General features: G+C 41.6%; 1 protein-coding gene across 2 annotated transcripts in view; it reads left to right on the top strand.

Moving 5' to 3' along the window:
• Positions 1–2,201: 2,201 nt before the first annotated feature.
• Positions 2,202–15,875, top strand: part of LOC120534389 (zinc finger protein 2 homolog) — a 91,605-nt gene continuing 77,931 nt past the window's right edge. For both annotated transcript variants that reach the window (XM_039761940.1, XM_039761939.1), the window contains exons 1-2: positions 2,202–2,321; positions 13,871–14,601. In XM_039761940.1, coding sequence (XP_039617874.1) covers positions 13,917–14,601 — 685 coding nt within the window. In that variant the 5' untranslated portion in view covers positions 2,202–2,321; positions 13,871–13,916. The remainder of the gene's footprint in view (positions 2,322–13,870; positions 14,602–15,875) is intronic.

Genomic DNA, 15,875 nt, shown 5'->3' with positions numbered 1-15,875 from the left:
TCAGAATTTGTCAGCTTACAGTATTTCTGAATTTTTTTTCTTCTAGCCAAGATAGCCATCTTCAGTTTCCACATGAGAAGAAGGACATTGTGTGTACCACAGGTAGTGTTTCCTAATTGTCAGTTTAAATGTTCTCTGGCACTCATTTTATGTATTAGAACTTCACAAAACGTCTTCAACCATCAGGTCACAAACCAGGCCTCCAGTGAGGCCTTCACTGACTTGTGTCTTTCTTCAGCCCTGTTTTGTGTCAATGGCATTATGGGGGCAGAGAATAGTGGTCTTAAAAATGGGGTGTGTGTGTGCTCTAACTGATTTATTAAATGGCAATTATTTCTGCTTCCAGTAATTCCAGACAAGATAGGGAACAGCAATGACCTTTCTCTACCCCTTCTTTTCCATTACTGAAGCATATGCTGCCCAGCTCTCCTTTTCTCACTCATTCACACATTTCTCAAGGGCTTGATATTGTATATCCTTAACCAATATGTGATAATGTAAAATATATTTAGCAAAAGTATAACGTGGTATGAGACTATTGAAATGGAATACAGTAGAAAGTTAAGTGTTTTCACCTATAAATACCCAGACCTTAATATTTTTGAAAATGTTGACTGAATTATTTATGCCAGTACAATGAACAGCATCAAATTTACTTTACTGTTCTTAAAATTTAGGCAATGAATGGCTTCATAGGCTTGCTTTTGTGGAGTGTAACTTTTAGACTATTTTCCTTGTTCTTCAAAGACCAGTTTCATCTGTGGCATTAGGTGGCATTATCTGAATTTATTTTCATATTTATGATTATGTGTAATTGTTAGCAAATTGTAATGTATTAAAATTATTGAAAGGCTACATAATTGATTTGCAGAAATGCATAATATTTAATAATCTGTATTGCTGTGCCTTGTAGCATGGAAAATATGGTTCTCACAAAGGCACAGCCCTGTCAGGTACTGTGTGTAATGAAATGATTCTTATCGGCTCAAACACAGGAAATCTTTAAAAGGTAAGGATTCTCTTTTTACTTTTCGGTATCATTCAGTCATCAATCAATCTGGAAAGGAGTTGATCATTTGATTTAGGCAAACACTTTAAATTATGCATAACTTTTTACATGTAGCATTTCTATTGCAATATGTTTAGTTGAATGTTTTAGCAGTTTTTAAAGTATACTTACTAAATTGGGAACAATTAAATTTCCAATTATTTGAAATTATGAATTTGGCCTTCACAAGTGACTATATTATGGAAATTGGACTATTTTTGTCTTTCAGATACTCACTTAAGTATAATTCCAGCAGACGTACGGATTGAATTCAAATGGGTCTTACAGCAATGTATTAGTAAATAAAAATGTATGCTTTTTTCACTTCAGAGCACTTAATCATTTTTTAATTATTTGTGCACTTTCTGAATGGTTTCTAACTAGACATGACATGCCCTTGAAGATGAACTGCTATGGCTCTACAAAAGTTATTCAAAAATGTAAAATTTTTCCTAAAATGTTTCCTAGTCAATTTTAAAACCAATTTTATATGTAGCGCTGTTTTTGCAGACCTTTTAAAATTAAGCTTAATATTGTTTCACATGATTATAATTTGCTAGTGGGAATATGAAATACATTTATAGATTGAAAATCTCTAGGTATGAGTTTCATTAGGTACATTCTGTTTGAAGCACTAAATGGTAATAAGATTTGTTACTTTTACTATAATGTAACGGTTCAGTAGAAAACGTAAGGAACAACCATTCAAAATAGTAAAAAAAAAAAAAAAAAAAACTTTATATCGGCAAAGTGCTTAGAATGGTTGGATAACGTAAGTATGAGTGTGTAAGTGATTTATGTTTGTCCAAATAGAAACTGTTGTAATTTGTACAACTGTAGTATACTATACAGTACTGTGCAACGAGCGTGTCAATACTGTCTCGCAGAGGGCATGATGCGAGTGACGCTTTGAGAGGGCCTTACGATATTCGCGTCATTAAATGGAGCGTGTTGTCAAGGGCGTTCCGTGTCTAACGTCAGAGGTATTGTAGTCTGCAGCTTCACTCTATTGGACTCCTGGCGTTCCTCGGTCTAAACCACATGACATGAAGACGCAATCTGAATGGCTGCCCAGCGTTGCGGAGCGGCGCTTCAAATCATGTGACATAAAGACGTAATGTGATTGGCTGTCCAGCGAAGCTGCTGAATTGTAGCTGTGGATCACAGCTAGACCCTTTGCAAACGTTAAGGTCGAGGGACGGATTAGGTTTCTGGTTTCTTTAACTTCCAAAGTAAAACCAAAGAAGCACAGGTGAAGGGGAGAAGAGAGAAGGTACGTACGTGTTCTTGTTATAAAAAAAAATAGGTGTGAGACGAGGTGGAATGAAGTTAAAACCACAGTCGTGTGTGAGTTTATCGCTGTCAAATAAGCAGACTGTAGCCTCTAAGCACGAAGCGTGTTGACCGTTTACTCGTCGTTATTTGGTCGTGCTGCATCTGTCAGAGACTTGACGGAGAGCCCACGAGGACACGCACGTGTCGCCATCGGTGCTGAGGAGTCGTTGATAAAAACCGCCTGACTTCATCTTTTTATATGAGCTACTAATATTGTTTAGTGGTTTGCCCCGCGACCTAATGGAACAGTCGTGAGATTTTTTCTTCCGCATCGATGAGTAGTAAGGAATAACAAGTTACCTGTAAGGTGCCGTAAAATTCGAGTGAAACTTTGTTTTGAGTATGAGCAAAACTGCTACATTATAAAAATGTTAACGTATTTAAATCCAGTGGAAATAGAGCAAGTAGGCAGATGTAAAAAGGACAATTCAAACTGACTAGTGTAGCGAGTAAAATAGACAAAGGGGTGGTGAGACGTTTGGAGCAGCTGCTGACCGATTTAAGATTCACATGGAAAACCGCTCAATTGTCATATACTGTGCCTCGTATATACATTTTGACAAATCAGCATATCCATGGAGGCTTACAGAAAATGAAATACAGTATGTGTTACCCCTAGCTTTATACTGAAGCCTGCGTTTCTCTGGTACAGTAATTCCTTTTTTAGGCAACTCGTAGCATTACTAGCTGTGTAACCCGGCTTACGATGAATTTAGGGCCATTGGTTAATCGGATGTAACTCGCCAAGTACATTTCTGTACACAGTATTTGTACAGTAGTTTGTTTTTTTTAGTCTCACCAAAGTTAAGCTGAAGCAAAGTATTTACTATTATTATTATTATTATTATCATCAAGTACCTTGCTTTACTGTCTGCAACACTTGTAGTGTTTTTGCCAAAGGCAAATTTTATTATATTGGCAGCCAGTATGATGTAGTGGTTAAGGCTTTAAACTTCAAATCCTGCAGTTGTCAGTTCAAATATTACTACTGACACTGTGTCACCCTGAGCAAGTCGCTTCACCTGCCTGTGCTCCATTTGGAAAAACTAAAGAAATGCAGCCAATTGTATCTCAGTTCTTGCAAGTCACTTTGGATAAATAGCTAGTGCTGCTCTCAATCGTTTCTGCTGCATCCTTCCTTTATTTTGTACATTATTAACAATACCAACAGCAAAACAACACAATTAAACTGTTACTGTTAGATGGGTGTACTGGAAAGACAGAACATTTCTTACACTGCTTGATGTGTCAGCGGTTTTTCAGATCATTCTTGACTATCTATCCTCTGATCAGCTCTCAAAATTGATCTTATAAAACAAATCTTGGTGCAATGTCTTGAAAGTAGGATGAGCACAACTTCCCTCATTTCAAATTCTATTTCTCATCCCCAAAAAGTGCTTTCAGAGGTCATACGCTTCTGTCATTAGACACTACAGTATACTGAGGGCTGCTTGTTTAACTTGGAAACGGGGGTTATAAGAAGCTCTCGTGCCATCATCCAAAATTCGTAAAACTAAAATCATATTTTCAAACTTCACTGCTTTAGTTCACAGATCTGATGTCAAAAAACGGAATCCAACAGTTCAACATGTTTGTATAAAGATAAGAATAACTTTTGAAACATGCAGTATGGTAGCAGTTCTGCACTATATACATTTAATTTAAACAGGTTCTCATCTCCTATCAACAAAGTCATGCATGGCCAAGCAATATCTTAAACAAATAATGTAGTACAGCTTATTACACTTTCAGCTTAAACTAATTATCAAAACATTCAGGTAATTCTTAAGCAAATGCCTATCATTAACTGACAAGGTATATTTTTTTAGCAGCCAAGTAGCTTGTTAGCAATGACATTGACACAGAAACTCTGGCTGCTCCTACCTTTACACAGTTTTCTAATGAACTCAGGCCAATCCCTTAAATAAATCCCAAGAGTAATTTAAAATCTGATAAGAGGATTATTACTTGGGGCAAATCCATTATAAAATTAAGATAAGACACGAACAAACACCACAATATGTGTAGGCTGACACATAAGAATACAAATGTACATGTTGCAATCACATGCAATGATAAAAAAATAATGAGTAGGATATCACTGGGTTTCATTATCAATTTAAGACAAACGCTGGAGGGGTGGCAAGTTATTTGAGATGTAGATCCGACCTAACAATACCAGCCAGACCGCCATCCTGACCTGAGCTGCATGTCACTTCAAAGTAAACAAACCCAGATGAAGCCACCTCACTTAGAGAGGTGGACTCATGAAGTGTGAGTCAGTGAAGTGTAATATATCAAGACTAGACATTAAGCCCGTTATAGTAACGGGCGCTACAACAGTAGTGCATAAACATTTGTATGAACAGTCTATATTAAATGGCAAGGGACCTTGTTTGTGGCTGTAATATGCGTCACTGTATTGTGTGCCTTTAATTTTCTCTCTCGGTAATACTGGTTTGTATTTCCGTAAAATTCCTGTAATTTTGTCGGACAGTAATACAGTGGAACCTTGGTGAACCAAAGTAATTTCCCCCAAAGGATTGTATGTAAATACAATTAATCCGTTCCAGACCGTATGAACTGTATGTAAATATATTTTTTTAAGTTTTTAAGCACAAATATAGTTAATTACACCATTGAATGCACAGCGTAATAGTAATCTAAATGTAAAAACATTGAATAACACTAAGAAAACCTTGAACAACAGAGAAAACTAACACTGCAAGAGTTTGTGCTATAGCCTTACGACCCGCTCGCTAAAAACACTTTTTTTTTATGAGTTTTAAGCACAGGGGAAAAAAATGAACATTTGAAAAATCCGTAATTTAATAAAAAACCAAGAAAAGTAACATTGCAACAATGCACGTGCGCGCCTGTGTGTGTGTGTGCCTGTCTCGCGCGCCTGTGTGTGTGTGTGTGCCTGTCTCGCGCACGCCTGTGTATGTGTGCCTTTCTGTCTCGCGCACGCCTGTGTGCGTGTGCCTTTCTGTCTCGCGCGCGCCTGTGTGCGTGTGTCTTTCTGTCTCGCGCGTGTGCGTGTGTGTGTCTGTCTCGCACGCGCCTGTGTGCGTGTCTGTGTGCGTGTGTGTGTCTGTCTCGCGTGCACCTGTGTCTCTCTCTGCATAGGAAGAGACTGAACACGTGCCGTGTGGCCCCGCGCATGCACACTTCAACCAGAAGACACACACACACGAACACATGGATGCACACAGGCGTTTTATTAAAGAGGATTGCACTTGGCAATGAATCAGCCAGTTCTAAGGCATTTTACCACTAATGAGTCATCAGTCTAATTAAAGTATGATGCTAATAGAACTTTAGGAAGCGTGACACTTTTATGTATTAAATAAGAATGTGCTAAGCTAACTGAACACATTTAATCTAATGCAGATACTAACGCTATAAGAATGTAATTTCTTTATAACTAATGTAATGTACTGAACTAACCTTTTTGTAACCGTTGATATTTTATGAGCAATGTGCGTGCAAAGAAAGTATAAGGAAGTGAGCATTGTCTAAAACCGCTGAGTTGCATACACCCTATAACCGTTAGGAAAAAACTTGCTGTAACTGGACTTATGTACATGCAAGCTAGCAGAAGTTTATTTCCTAAAACTGTGAAAATGCAGACAGCTCTTTATCTGTAAAAAAAAAAACAAAACAGTGTTTTTCTGCACATACAAATTAAGGATATGGATAGGGGCTGTAGCAATCCATGTAATAATCTCAAGATGAACTGCTACCTTTCCTCTTTTTTTTTTTTTTTTTTTTGTCTCTTTCCTGTCCTGGGTATGACGTTAAACTGCATCTGGTCCTGCAAGCGGTCCTCTGACTTGCAGGGAAATCTTGGGGGTTGGTGGCAGGATTAGCATTCCAGAGACTGAGTGAGGAGTCTGACTGTCTGGGCTTGCGAGTGTCCTGATAAAACCCAAGATCCAGGCCTTTTAATAACCTCTTAGGCACAGCCATCAGCAGTGTGTCTGTTTGCGGAGAGAGTGTTGACCTTGTCGAGAGGTTTACTTACCTTGGCAGTGACATTCATGTTTCTGGTGACTCTTCCTGTGAAGTGAGTAGACGGATTGGGAGAGCATGGGGGGTCATGAGGTCACTGGAAAGGGGTGTGTGGTGCTTCCAATATCTATGCAAAAGGACAAAGGTCCATGTCTTTAGAGTCCTGGTCCTTCCTGTTTTGCTATATGGTTGCGAGACATGGACGCTATCCAGTGACCTGAGATGAAGACTGGACTCCTTTGGTACTGTGTCTCTTCAGAAAATCCTTGGGTACGGTTGGTTTGACTTTGTGTTGAATGAGTGGTTACTCATGGAGTCCCAAATGAGGCACATTAACTGCATTGTGAGGGAGCATCAGTTACGGCACTATGGCCATGTGGCGCGATTCTCCGAAAGTGATCCGGCTCATAAGATCCTCATTGTTGGGGACCCAAGTGGCTGGACCAGGCCAAGGGGTCGCCCATGTAACACCTGGCTGTGGCAGATGGAGGGTCATTTCCGGAGAGTAGTACTGGACCGCGTGTCTGCCTGGGGGGTTGCCAACCGGGATCCCGAGTTGTTTTGCCGTGTAGTGGGTGCGACAACGCATTGTACCAGTGCATGCTCCCCAACTTGATTTGACAATGAACTTGAGTGTTAAAAGGAAGTCTCTCCTTCCTGTTGGCAGGCTGACGGTCTGTAGCACACTGGAATGTGACAGGGTCGGCAGTCTCTTTGACTCACCAAGAATAAAGAAATTGCTGTTTACTTTAAGTTGTTTTTGACTTCATCGTCTATATGAGCCACAGGTTAAGAGTGGACATGTTTGTGGCAAAAAGGGCATTGTTGCACATGGATCAAACTTCAGAGTTTATTTTTAACATAGCAAGGATCTGTCACACCAAGATAAGGTCTTAGTTGCATGACACACTTCACAATTAACAGCACTGCTGAGCTCCAAGGAGCACCATGGTGACGTCACCAACTCAGTGAACATCCTTCGAAAGCAGTTTGCCTACATTTTTAAGATTTCAGTCCAACTATCCGCTATTGACAGCATTTAACATGCAGAAGTTCATAAGATAATAATCTTGGATCTTGGAACGGAAATCCAATTTTTACTCAGGATTTAGTAAAGCTGACAAAGGGACAAAAAATGGAGCCCGTAAGGCAAAGCGGCATAGCAGACAGAAGAGTCTTCAGAGAGTGTACATACAATGTGAAAATCCTGGTGATGTTGATCCTGCAAACTATACACACTCGCACACACACACATCCTATCAACCTATTTTTGAACACTGAGTTTTTCTTCAGATTTAATAGTTGAAATCTATTGAATGCGTTACTAAATTCGCTACACCCCAGAAAGTTGTAAAATCAGATTAAGTAAAAAACAAGTGGAAATTTGTCAGGATTGCTGTGTGTTTAGTACACAAGTACCTAAAGCACTTGGTCGGTTACATGCTGCTTCTGATGCATCTGATTAATTGATAGCACTATAATTGAGGCCCATTGTCTTACAAAATTTCCTGAGTGAAGCCGGGTGACTCTGTATGTATAAAGCTAAGTGTGTGTGTAAGAAAGACCCTAAACCACTTTGGAAGCCAACATTTTAACCCTGGGTGGATCGTTTTCCTTTTTACTACAATAAGTTTGAAGGATTGTGCTATTTCCTAGATTTTGAGCCCTGGAATAAATTTAATTAATTTAATACGCCTCTGTAAGGGTGCACGCTAAGAAACATCATTAATAGAAGTTGCATTGTTCTTCAACATTACCCATTTTACGCCAGATGCCGGCCCGCACCTAGGAAATTCTGGGCCCCAGGCAGCTGACAGAGTTCAGGCCCCTTTTGTGTTTCAAATATGTGCATATAAAAAAAAAAAAAAACTCGAAAAGGGCAGGCCCCTATCTAGCTCGGGCCCCTGACAAGTGTCATGGTTGTCCCCCCCAGGCGTGGGCCTGCCAGATGCTGCTGCTACAGCTTAATAAACGTGCAACTTTCCTGCATGTTCTGGGACTTTTATCTATTTTCCTAAGTTGCAGATGTTAATGAAAGGTGGCGGTATTGACCTACAACAGCAGTCAGTCCTGACAGTGTGCTGAAAGAATGTCTATACTCTAAAGGTCTACTTAGAAGAAACTATAAATGGTAATTGGGTCACCCTGGGACCCTACATGGGCAAAACAGAATCCTATTCAAAATTAGGCAGCCCTTATTAGTATTCCATAAGCAAATATTGCAGGGTGTATATTAAAAAAAAAAAAGAAATTTGGGGCATGCACTGATACATGTGTAAAGGAAGGCTAATAACAGGTTTTTTGTGCTAACTTGTCCACCAATAACTATATAAAAAAAGCAAAAAACCTTGGGAGTCTACATTTCATTTTGTAGAGACTTTCATGATAAAACAGCTGGGCAAATATACTAAACGGCAGCTAATATTTCCTGTTGAAAATATGTTGGCATAAAAGTGGTCAAATGGAATTGAATCATCTCAGAGGTCCATTAAATATAATTTATCTGTGCGGTTCTTTGCTGAACAGTGAGCTCAGTTAATATAGTGATGGTCAGCATTGCTGGGAGCCTTGCATTTTAGGTATAGCTTATACAGTTAGTCATTGTCTAACCTGTTTAGACTTGAACAAGTTCACATTAGGTTTAGGTTGCTCAGGCCTATCCTAGCTTGCATTGAGTACACAACAAGAATAAATCCTGGACAGGGTGCCAGTCCAACATAGGGTGATCACACACCCTCCCGCCTTCATCCCATGCATACACTAGTACCACCAGTCCACCTAACTTGCAAGTCTTTGCACTATGGGCAAAAGCACAGGCACAGACAGAACATGCAAACTCCATGCAGGGAGGACCTGGGTAGCGAACCCTGCTCTTTTTACTCTGAGGCAGTAGAATTACCACTGCACCACCATGCTGTCTGTGGCAGTAATGCCTATCATTCCCTGGGTAACCTGAAACCTCTAAGAGAAAATGAGCAGGGGGAAGTTTCAATCATAAACCATTTTTTCTTTTTGAAGAGGACACACTTCTATCACAGTAGACACACACACACAGCATTTTGTAACAAGATACCCATCTTTTCTGTTAGTTATACATAAGTAAAAGATACAAAATCAGATCACTTGCATCATACAAAGTGTCTTATGTTGGCTGCTTCCAGTTGCTAGCCAGTCACAGGACAAATTGCTAAATTACTGTAGAAGTAAGTACGGTCAGCAAAAACGCATACAGTGGTCCTGTAGACAGCTCCTTAATTTAAGCATTGTGTGTATACTTTGCCATTTTTCAGCTCCTTTCTTTATCAGCACAGAAGCTGAAGGCATCTTCCTTTGTCATCCACTTTAATAAAACCCTTGTGTGCGTCCAGTGTCCGTGTGTCTGCTGGTGAAGTGCGCATGCGCAGGGCCACACAGCACGTGTTCAGTCTCTTCCTGTGCATTCCCTGTGCAGAGAGATATGTCGCTACGAGTCTCGCACGCACGCACGCACGCACGCACACAGAGACAGGCGCGCGTGAGTCTCGCACGCACACACACACACACACACACAGCGCGCGCTGAAGTCACGCGACGCGCCACGCACGCACGCACGCACACACACACACACAGAGACGGGCGCACGCGAGTCACACACACCCACACACACACAGACAGACAGACAGACAGACAGACAGACAGGCGCTACAAGGCAGAGTCACGCGCACACAGACAGACAGACAGGCAGGCAGGCAGGCGCGCACGAGAGTCATGCACACACACACACACAGACAGACAGACAGACAGACAGGCAGGCGGCAGCGAAGTCACGCGCACACAGACAGGCAGGCGCGCGCGAAGTCAGCGCACACAGACAGACAGATATAGGCGAGAGTCACGCGCACACAGACAGACAGACAGACAGACAGACAGACAGACAGACACGCGCACACAGACAGACAGACAGACAGACAGACAGACAGACAGACAGACAGACAGGCGCGAGTCACGCGCACACACACACACACACACACACACACACACACACACAGACAGACAGACAGACAGACAGACAGGTAGCAAGCAAGGAAGTCACGCAGCGCACACAGACAGACAGACAGACAGACAGACAGACAGACAGAGAGACAGACAGACAGACACGCGAGAGTCACGCGCACACACACACACACACACACACACACACACACACACACACACACACACACACACACACACACACGCGCGAGAGTCACGCAGCACACACACACACACAGACAGACAGACAGACAGACAGACAGACAGACAGGCAGGCAGGCAGGCAGACAGACAGACAGGCAGCTACAGAGTCACGCACACAGACAGACAGACAGACAGACAGACAGACAGACAGGCGAAGGCAGCGAGAGTGGCACAGCAGAGCGCATACAAGGCTGCAGAGTCACGCAGACACAGACAGGCAGGCGGCGAGTCACGCGACAGACAGGCGCAAGGCGAGTCACGCGCACACACACACACAGACAGACAGACAGACAGACAGGCAGGCAGGCACACACACACACACACACACACACACACACACACAGCAGACACACAGACAGACAGACAGACAGACAGACAGCTAGGCTGCGCGAGAGTCAGACAGACAGACAGACAGACAGACAGACAGATAGGCGGTAGAGTCACGCACACAGACAGACAGACAGACAGACAGACAGACAGACAGGCAGAGCACGCAGCAGACAGACAGGCAGGCGCGCGGAGAGTCACGCGCACACAGACAGACAGGCAGGCGCGCGCGAGAGTCACGCGCACACACACAGACAGACAGACAGACAGACAGACAGACAGACAGACAGACAGACAGACAGACAGGCGCGCGCGCGAGAGTCACGCGCACACAGACAGACAGACAGACAGGCAGACAGACAGACAGACAGACAGACAGACAGACAGACAGAGGGCTAGCGCGAGAGTCACGCACACAGACAGAGACAGGCGGCTGCTGCTGAGTCACGCGACACAGACAGACAGGCAGGCGCGCAGAGTCACGCACACACAGACAGGCAGGCGCGCAGAGTCACGCGCACACAGACAGGCAGAGCGCGAGACAGTCACGCGCACACAGACAGGCGCGCGCGCGAGAGTCACGCGCACACAGACAGACAGACAGACAGACAGACAGGCAGGCGCGCGAGAGTCACGCGCAGACAGACAGACAGACAGACAGACAGACAGACAGGCAGGCAGGCAGGCAGGCAGGCAGGCTACGAGTAACGCGACGCACGCGACGCGACGCGACGCGACGCACGCGACGCACGCGAAGTCACTGTTGCAATGTTACATTTCTTGGTTGTTTATTAAATTACAGATTTTTCAAATGTTCATTTTTTCCCCTGTGCTTAAAACTTATTAAAAAAAACAGTTTTTAGCGAGCGGGTCATAAGGCTATAGCGCAAATTCTTGCAGTGTTAGTTTTCTCTGTTGTTCAAGGTTTTCTTAGTGTTAGTCAATGTTTTTACATTTAGTTTACTATTACGCTTTCTATGGTATAGTTAACTATATTTGTGCTTAAAAACTTAAAAAATATATATATTTACACACAGTTCATACGGTCTGGAATGGATTATGGTCGTGAACCGAGGTTCCACTGTATTACTGTCAGACAAAATTACATGCATTTCACGGAAATACAAACCAGTATTACTGACAGAGAAAATTAAAGGCACACAATACAGTGACGCATATTACAGCCACATACAAGGTACCTTGCCATTTAATATAGACTGTTCATACAAATGTTTATGCACTACTGTTCTAGCGCCCGTTATTTTAACGGGATTAATGTCTAGTTCAGTAAATAAACATATACAAGTAGACTCCTGCAGACAGCCTAATATAGTCTGCTTGCATTCTGTTTCAGCTACCCTAGGTTACTTGGAAACACTTTTACGCTAAATCTGCTTAATCACTTTAAGATATAAAATTCAAACTTCTCAACTATTTAAAATGTCGCAACAAGACAAAGTAATAACCACATGCACCATATCTCCAACAGTATTTCAAAAAGAATTGGAAAGATGCATTGTGCTTGGTATTAAAACTCTCTGATATTCAAAAGCTCTAAAACAGTAAAGCTCTCTGTTTTGCTTGCTGGTAGGTTTTTTTTCACAGAAACAAATGTGACTGGACAGTATTAAAGTCACCCTTCCCATCATTTCATGCAGACATCTAGAAGCTTCTTATATATGTCTGCTGATCATTTCTTCCACTTTTCATTTGTTCTCAAATTTGGCAGATTTCAGCTCCTTCCAAAAGTTTTCACTTGGAATGAAACTAATTTTTCTGCTTTTGAATTTGTGCTTTGGTTCTTTGCCCAATACTTAACTTTCTGACACATTGCCCTCTAAAATACCCTGGTAATCTTGGATTTCAAGGTTAACTAATATTTGTAACGTTTCTAGTAAAAGAAGTAGCAAAGTAGCAGAAAAACAATCTGGAACCTCCACCATATTTGACTATAGGTAGGGTGTTCTTATCCTTATAACACAACAGTGTCATTACAACATGATGATGATAAACTTGTAGGGTCCTTATTGACGTGTACACAATATAATGAAATTGTTACTTGCATTTGTGGATCAGCATGCAATATTTCTCCACATTTCTGGGCCATGATAATAACTTTCCCTCATACTTTGTCTTCCTTGTCCACAACAGCATTGATTTAAGACTAGAGCTTCACACACAACAAGCAACAACTGGACACTAAGGGTCGCCAAGTTACAGATGGCCATTACAATTAAATTCATAGTGCACAATGGTTGTTAGTATTAGCAGTTACATGCAACACTGACTCGGTCACAAGTATAACAAGTGATTGTATGGGACTTGCCAGTGTAATTGTGTGAGTGAAAACTGTGTTGCCATTTAATCAGTAGGGCAGCAGCCCTAACCACTGCACCACTGTTCTCCCTCCTACTTTTATGACCACCCAAATTAAGTCTTTAACTTGCAGAGAGGATGGATGCTTTAATCTGAACTTTTTTTTTTCTGTAACGTGGTAAAAGTTTTCAGCATTTTCCATGTAATTTGACATGGTGCACAGTGCTGCTTCAATGTACTACAAACTCAAGATAGGTGCATAATTCACCTTGTCTGTGTTTGCTCCAACTGTTAAAACAAATCTTTATTCTGTCTTTGTCAGTCACCATTGTAAAGGCACCAGCTAAATACACAATGATAAGAAACACATTACAATAAAATGTTTAATATGTTGGGAGCTTAATACATGTTCAAGGCCCATGCCTGTCTTGTGGTTATAATTGGCAGTAGAGTTTTAAGGATCTCCTATTTGTGCACATGGTGTGGTGTAACATCTGTAAACTTTATAGTTCGCGATTTAGTTTAAAGTGAATGAAAGAAAAGCTGAAACTTGTATGTGTTTAGCAGCCTCTTATGGTGCACCTCTAAATTCCTTCTACCCTGATCTCTCTACAGCACAAGAAAGCAAGCTGCCAGTACCAGTAACCCAAAGAGGCGTGAAATGGAGGAGAAGGTGCATACAAGTGGAAGGGGGATTTCTGAAGAGGGAAGTAAGGACAAGAAAGAAGAGACTCCCATACTACCTGCAGGTGACTTTTTCACCAATTCCATAGAGAAGAAAATTGTGGACATTAAGCAAGAGGACTGTGAATGGGAAACTGCCTATCATCAGCAGCAGAGGCCCAATGTTAAGGAGGACGATTGTGAATGGGAGATTATAGGTATGAAGAAAGAGACTGACACACAAAACAATAAAATTATGAGCCGTGTCAAGAAAGAAGACCTTAAATCTGAGCAGGACTCACAGTATATCTGTTCAAATGAAATGATGACTGCATTAGGCTCTACTCCAAATAGGGACTGCCCTTTACAGGATCAATTGACCCAAGTGAAGTCAGAATATAATGGGATGAAAAAGGAGGACGATTGTGAATGGGAGATTACAGGTATTAAAAAAGGGACTAACACACAAAACCATGAAATTATTAGCAGTGTCAAGGAAGAAGACCTTAAATCTGAGCAGGACTCGCAATACATCTGTTCAAATGAAACGATGACTGGATTAGGCTCTATTCCAAATAGGAACTGCCCCATACAGAATCATTTGAACCAAGTGAAGTCAGAGTTATTAGATTCTAATGGGATGAAAAAGGAGGAAGCGTCAACTTCTGAACATTCTGAACAAGGTATGTGGATTTTTCTTCCCTCCACCCAGATTCCCCCCTTCCAACCCCCCCCCATTCTAATGGGAAATAACATAGATTGTTTGTGTTGAAATGTCAGTCATTGTTTAAGTACTGAATTCACAAAAGAAGTTTAAAGTAGTGACCAGAAAATGAAATGAAAACAGGAGAAAGAGCTCCGTCAGTAATGGCTTCTTGCAAATGCCTTTTAGCTTCTTCTCTGCTAATAAAACAAGAAAGGAGAGCACCTGCAAGTGGCCATGATGGGGGAAGAGTAGGAGGTGGACAATCCACTGAGTCAGAAAATACAGAGACAAGTCAGAAAACAAAAAACCTCTCTCGGAGAAATAATCGGCACAAAAACACAGCCATTATAAAGTGGGGGGAAAAAAAGTCTTATGAAGGTTCTAATGCCAGCTGTAGCGGTTACCCCAACTAACACAAGGCCCAGTCAGCATGGACTTTTGTACTGTGAGAACAATGGCTATGCAGATAAGGTGCTTCTAAACTATAACCTGAAAACTTTGTGACGTTTTCTACATTTTTTCCCAAATTAATGAGCGTTAAAAATAATATACTAAACGCCTTTTCATTTATACAGAGTATGCGCTGATAGCACTTTGCCACACCCACCACTCGACATACCACCTGGATTGGGACCAGAGTGCAGCGGGTGACATTTCGGCACCACACTTTAACAGTGAGAGGTTTTTTTTCTTACAGTTGTTGGAGGGCCAGTCTTGCCACCAACCCCTACATTTTCCCTGTAAGTTGGAGGACCTGCTTGCAGAGCTGGATGCAGATTAACGTCGTACGCAGAACTGAGAAATTTATACAGCTTCTAAAAAATGTATCCAGCAATGTCTTTCAGTTCAGTTTTCGACTCAGAATTGAATTTTTCACCACATTTAGTATTGTATGTTTGTTCACAACCAATAGAAACATTCTAAACATTTTCTTTTCTGCTCAGAAATGTGAAGACTTTTCCTAAAACAGCCTGACTTCACCAGAAGCAAATAAGTTTCCAGATGTCGCGTTTTTGTACAGCTGTACACTTTTGTGCACATTTTCAGCACTGTCCTGTCTTTGAGGTTGTTTTTGACCCACCATTGACTTCACTGGATTTTTTTTTCCTCCATTTACAAGTTGGTTCTTTACATCTCATTAATACCGCATAAATGTCATCTTTTCAGTTCAGAGGTGTTGAGAGTTTTGTAAAGCTAGGGCACTTTATTAGAAAGCAAAACAATTTCTAAATGTCAATATTTTTGGGGTCT

The sequence above is a fragment of the Polypterus senegalus genome, chromosome 8, assembly GCF_016835505.1.
Source record: "Polypterus senegalus isolate Bchr_013 chromosome 8, ASM1683550v1, whole genome shotgun sequence".
Lineage (NCBI taxonomy): Eukaryota > Metazoa > Chordata > Cladistia > Polypteriformes > Polypteridae > Polypterus > Polypterus senegalus.
Note: the sequence above shows the minus strand (reverse complement) of the source record. Positions and strands in the feature narration are given on the sequence as shown.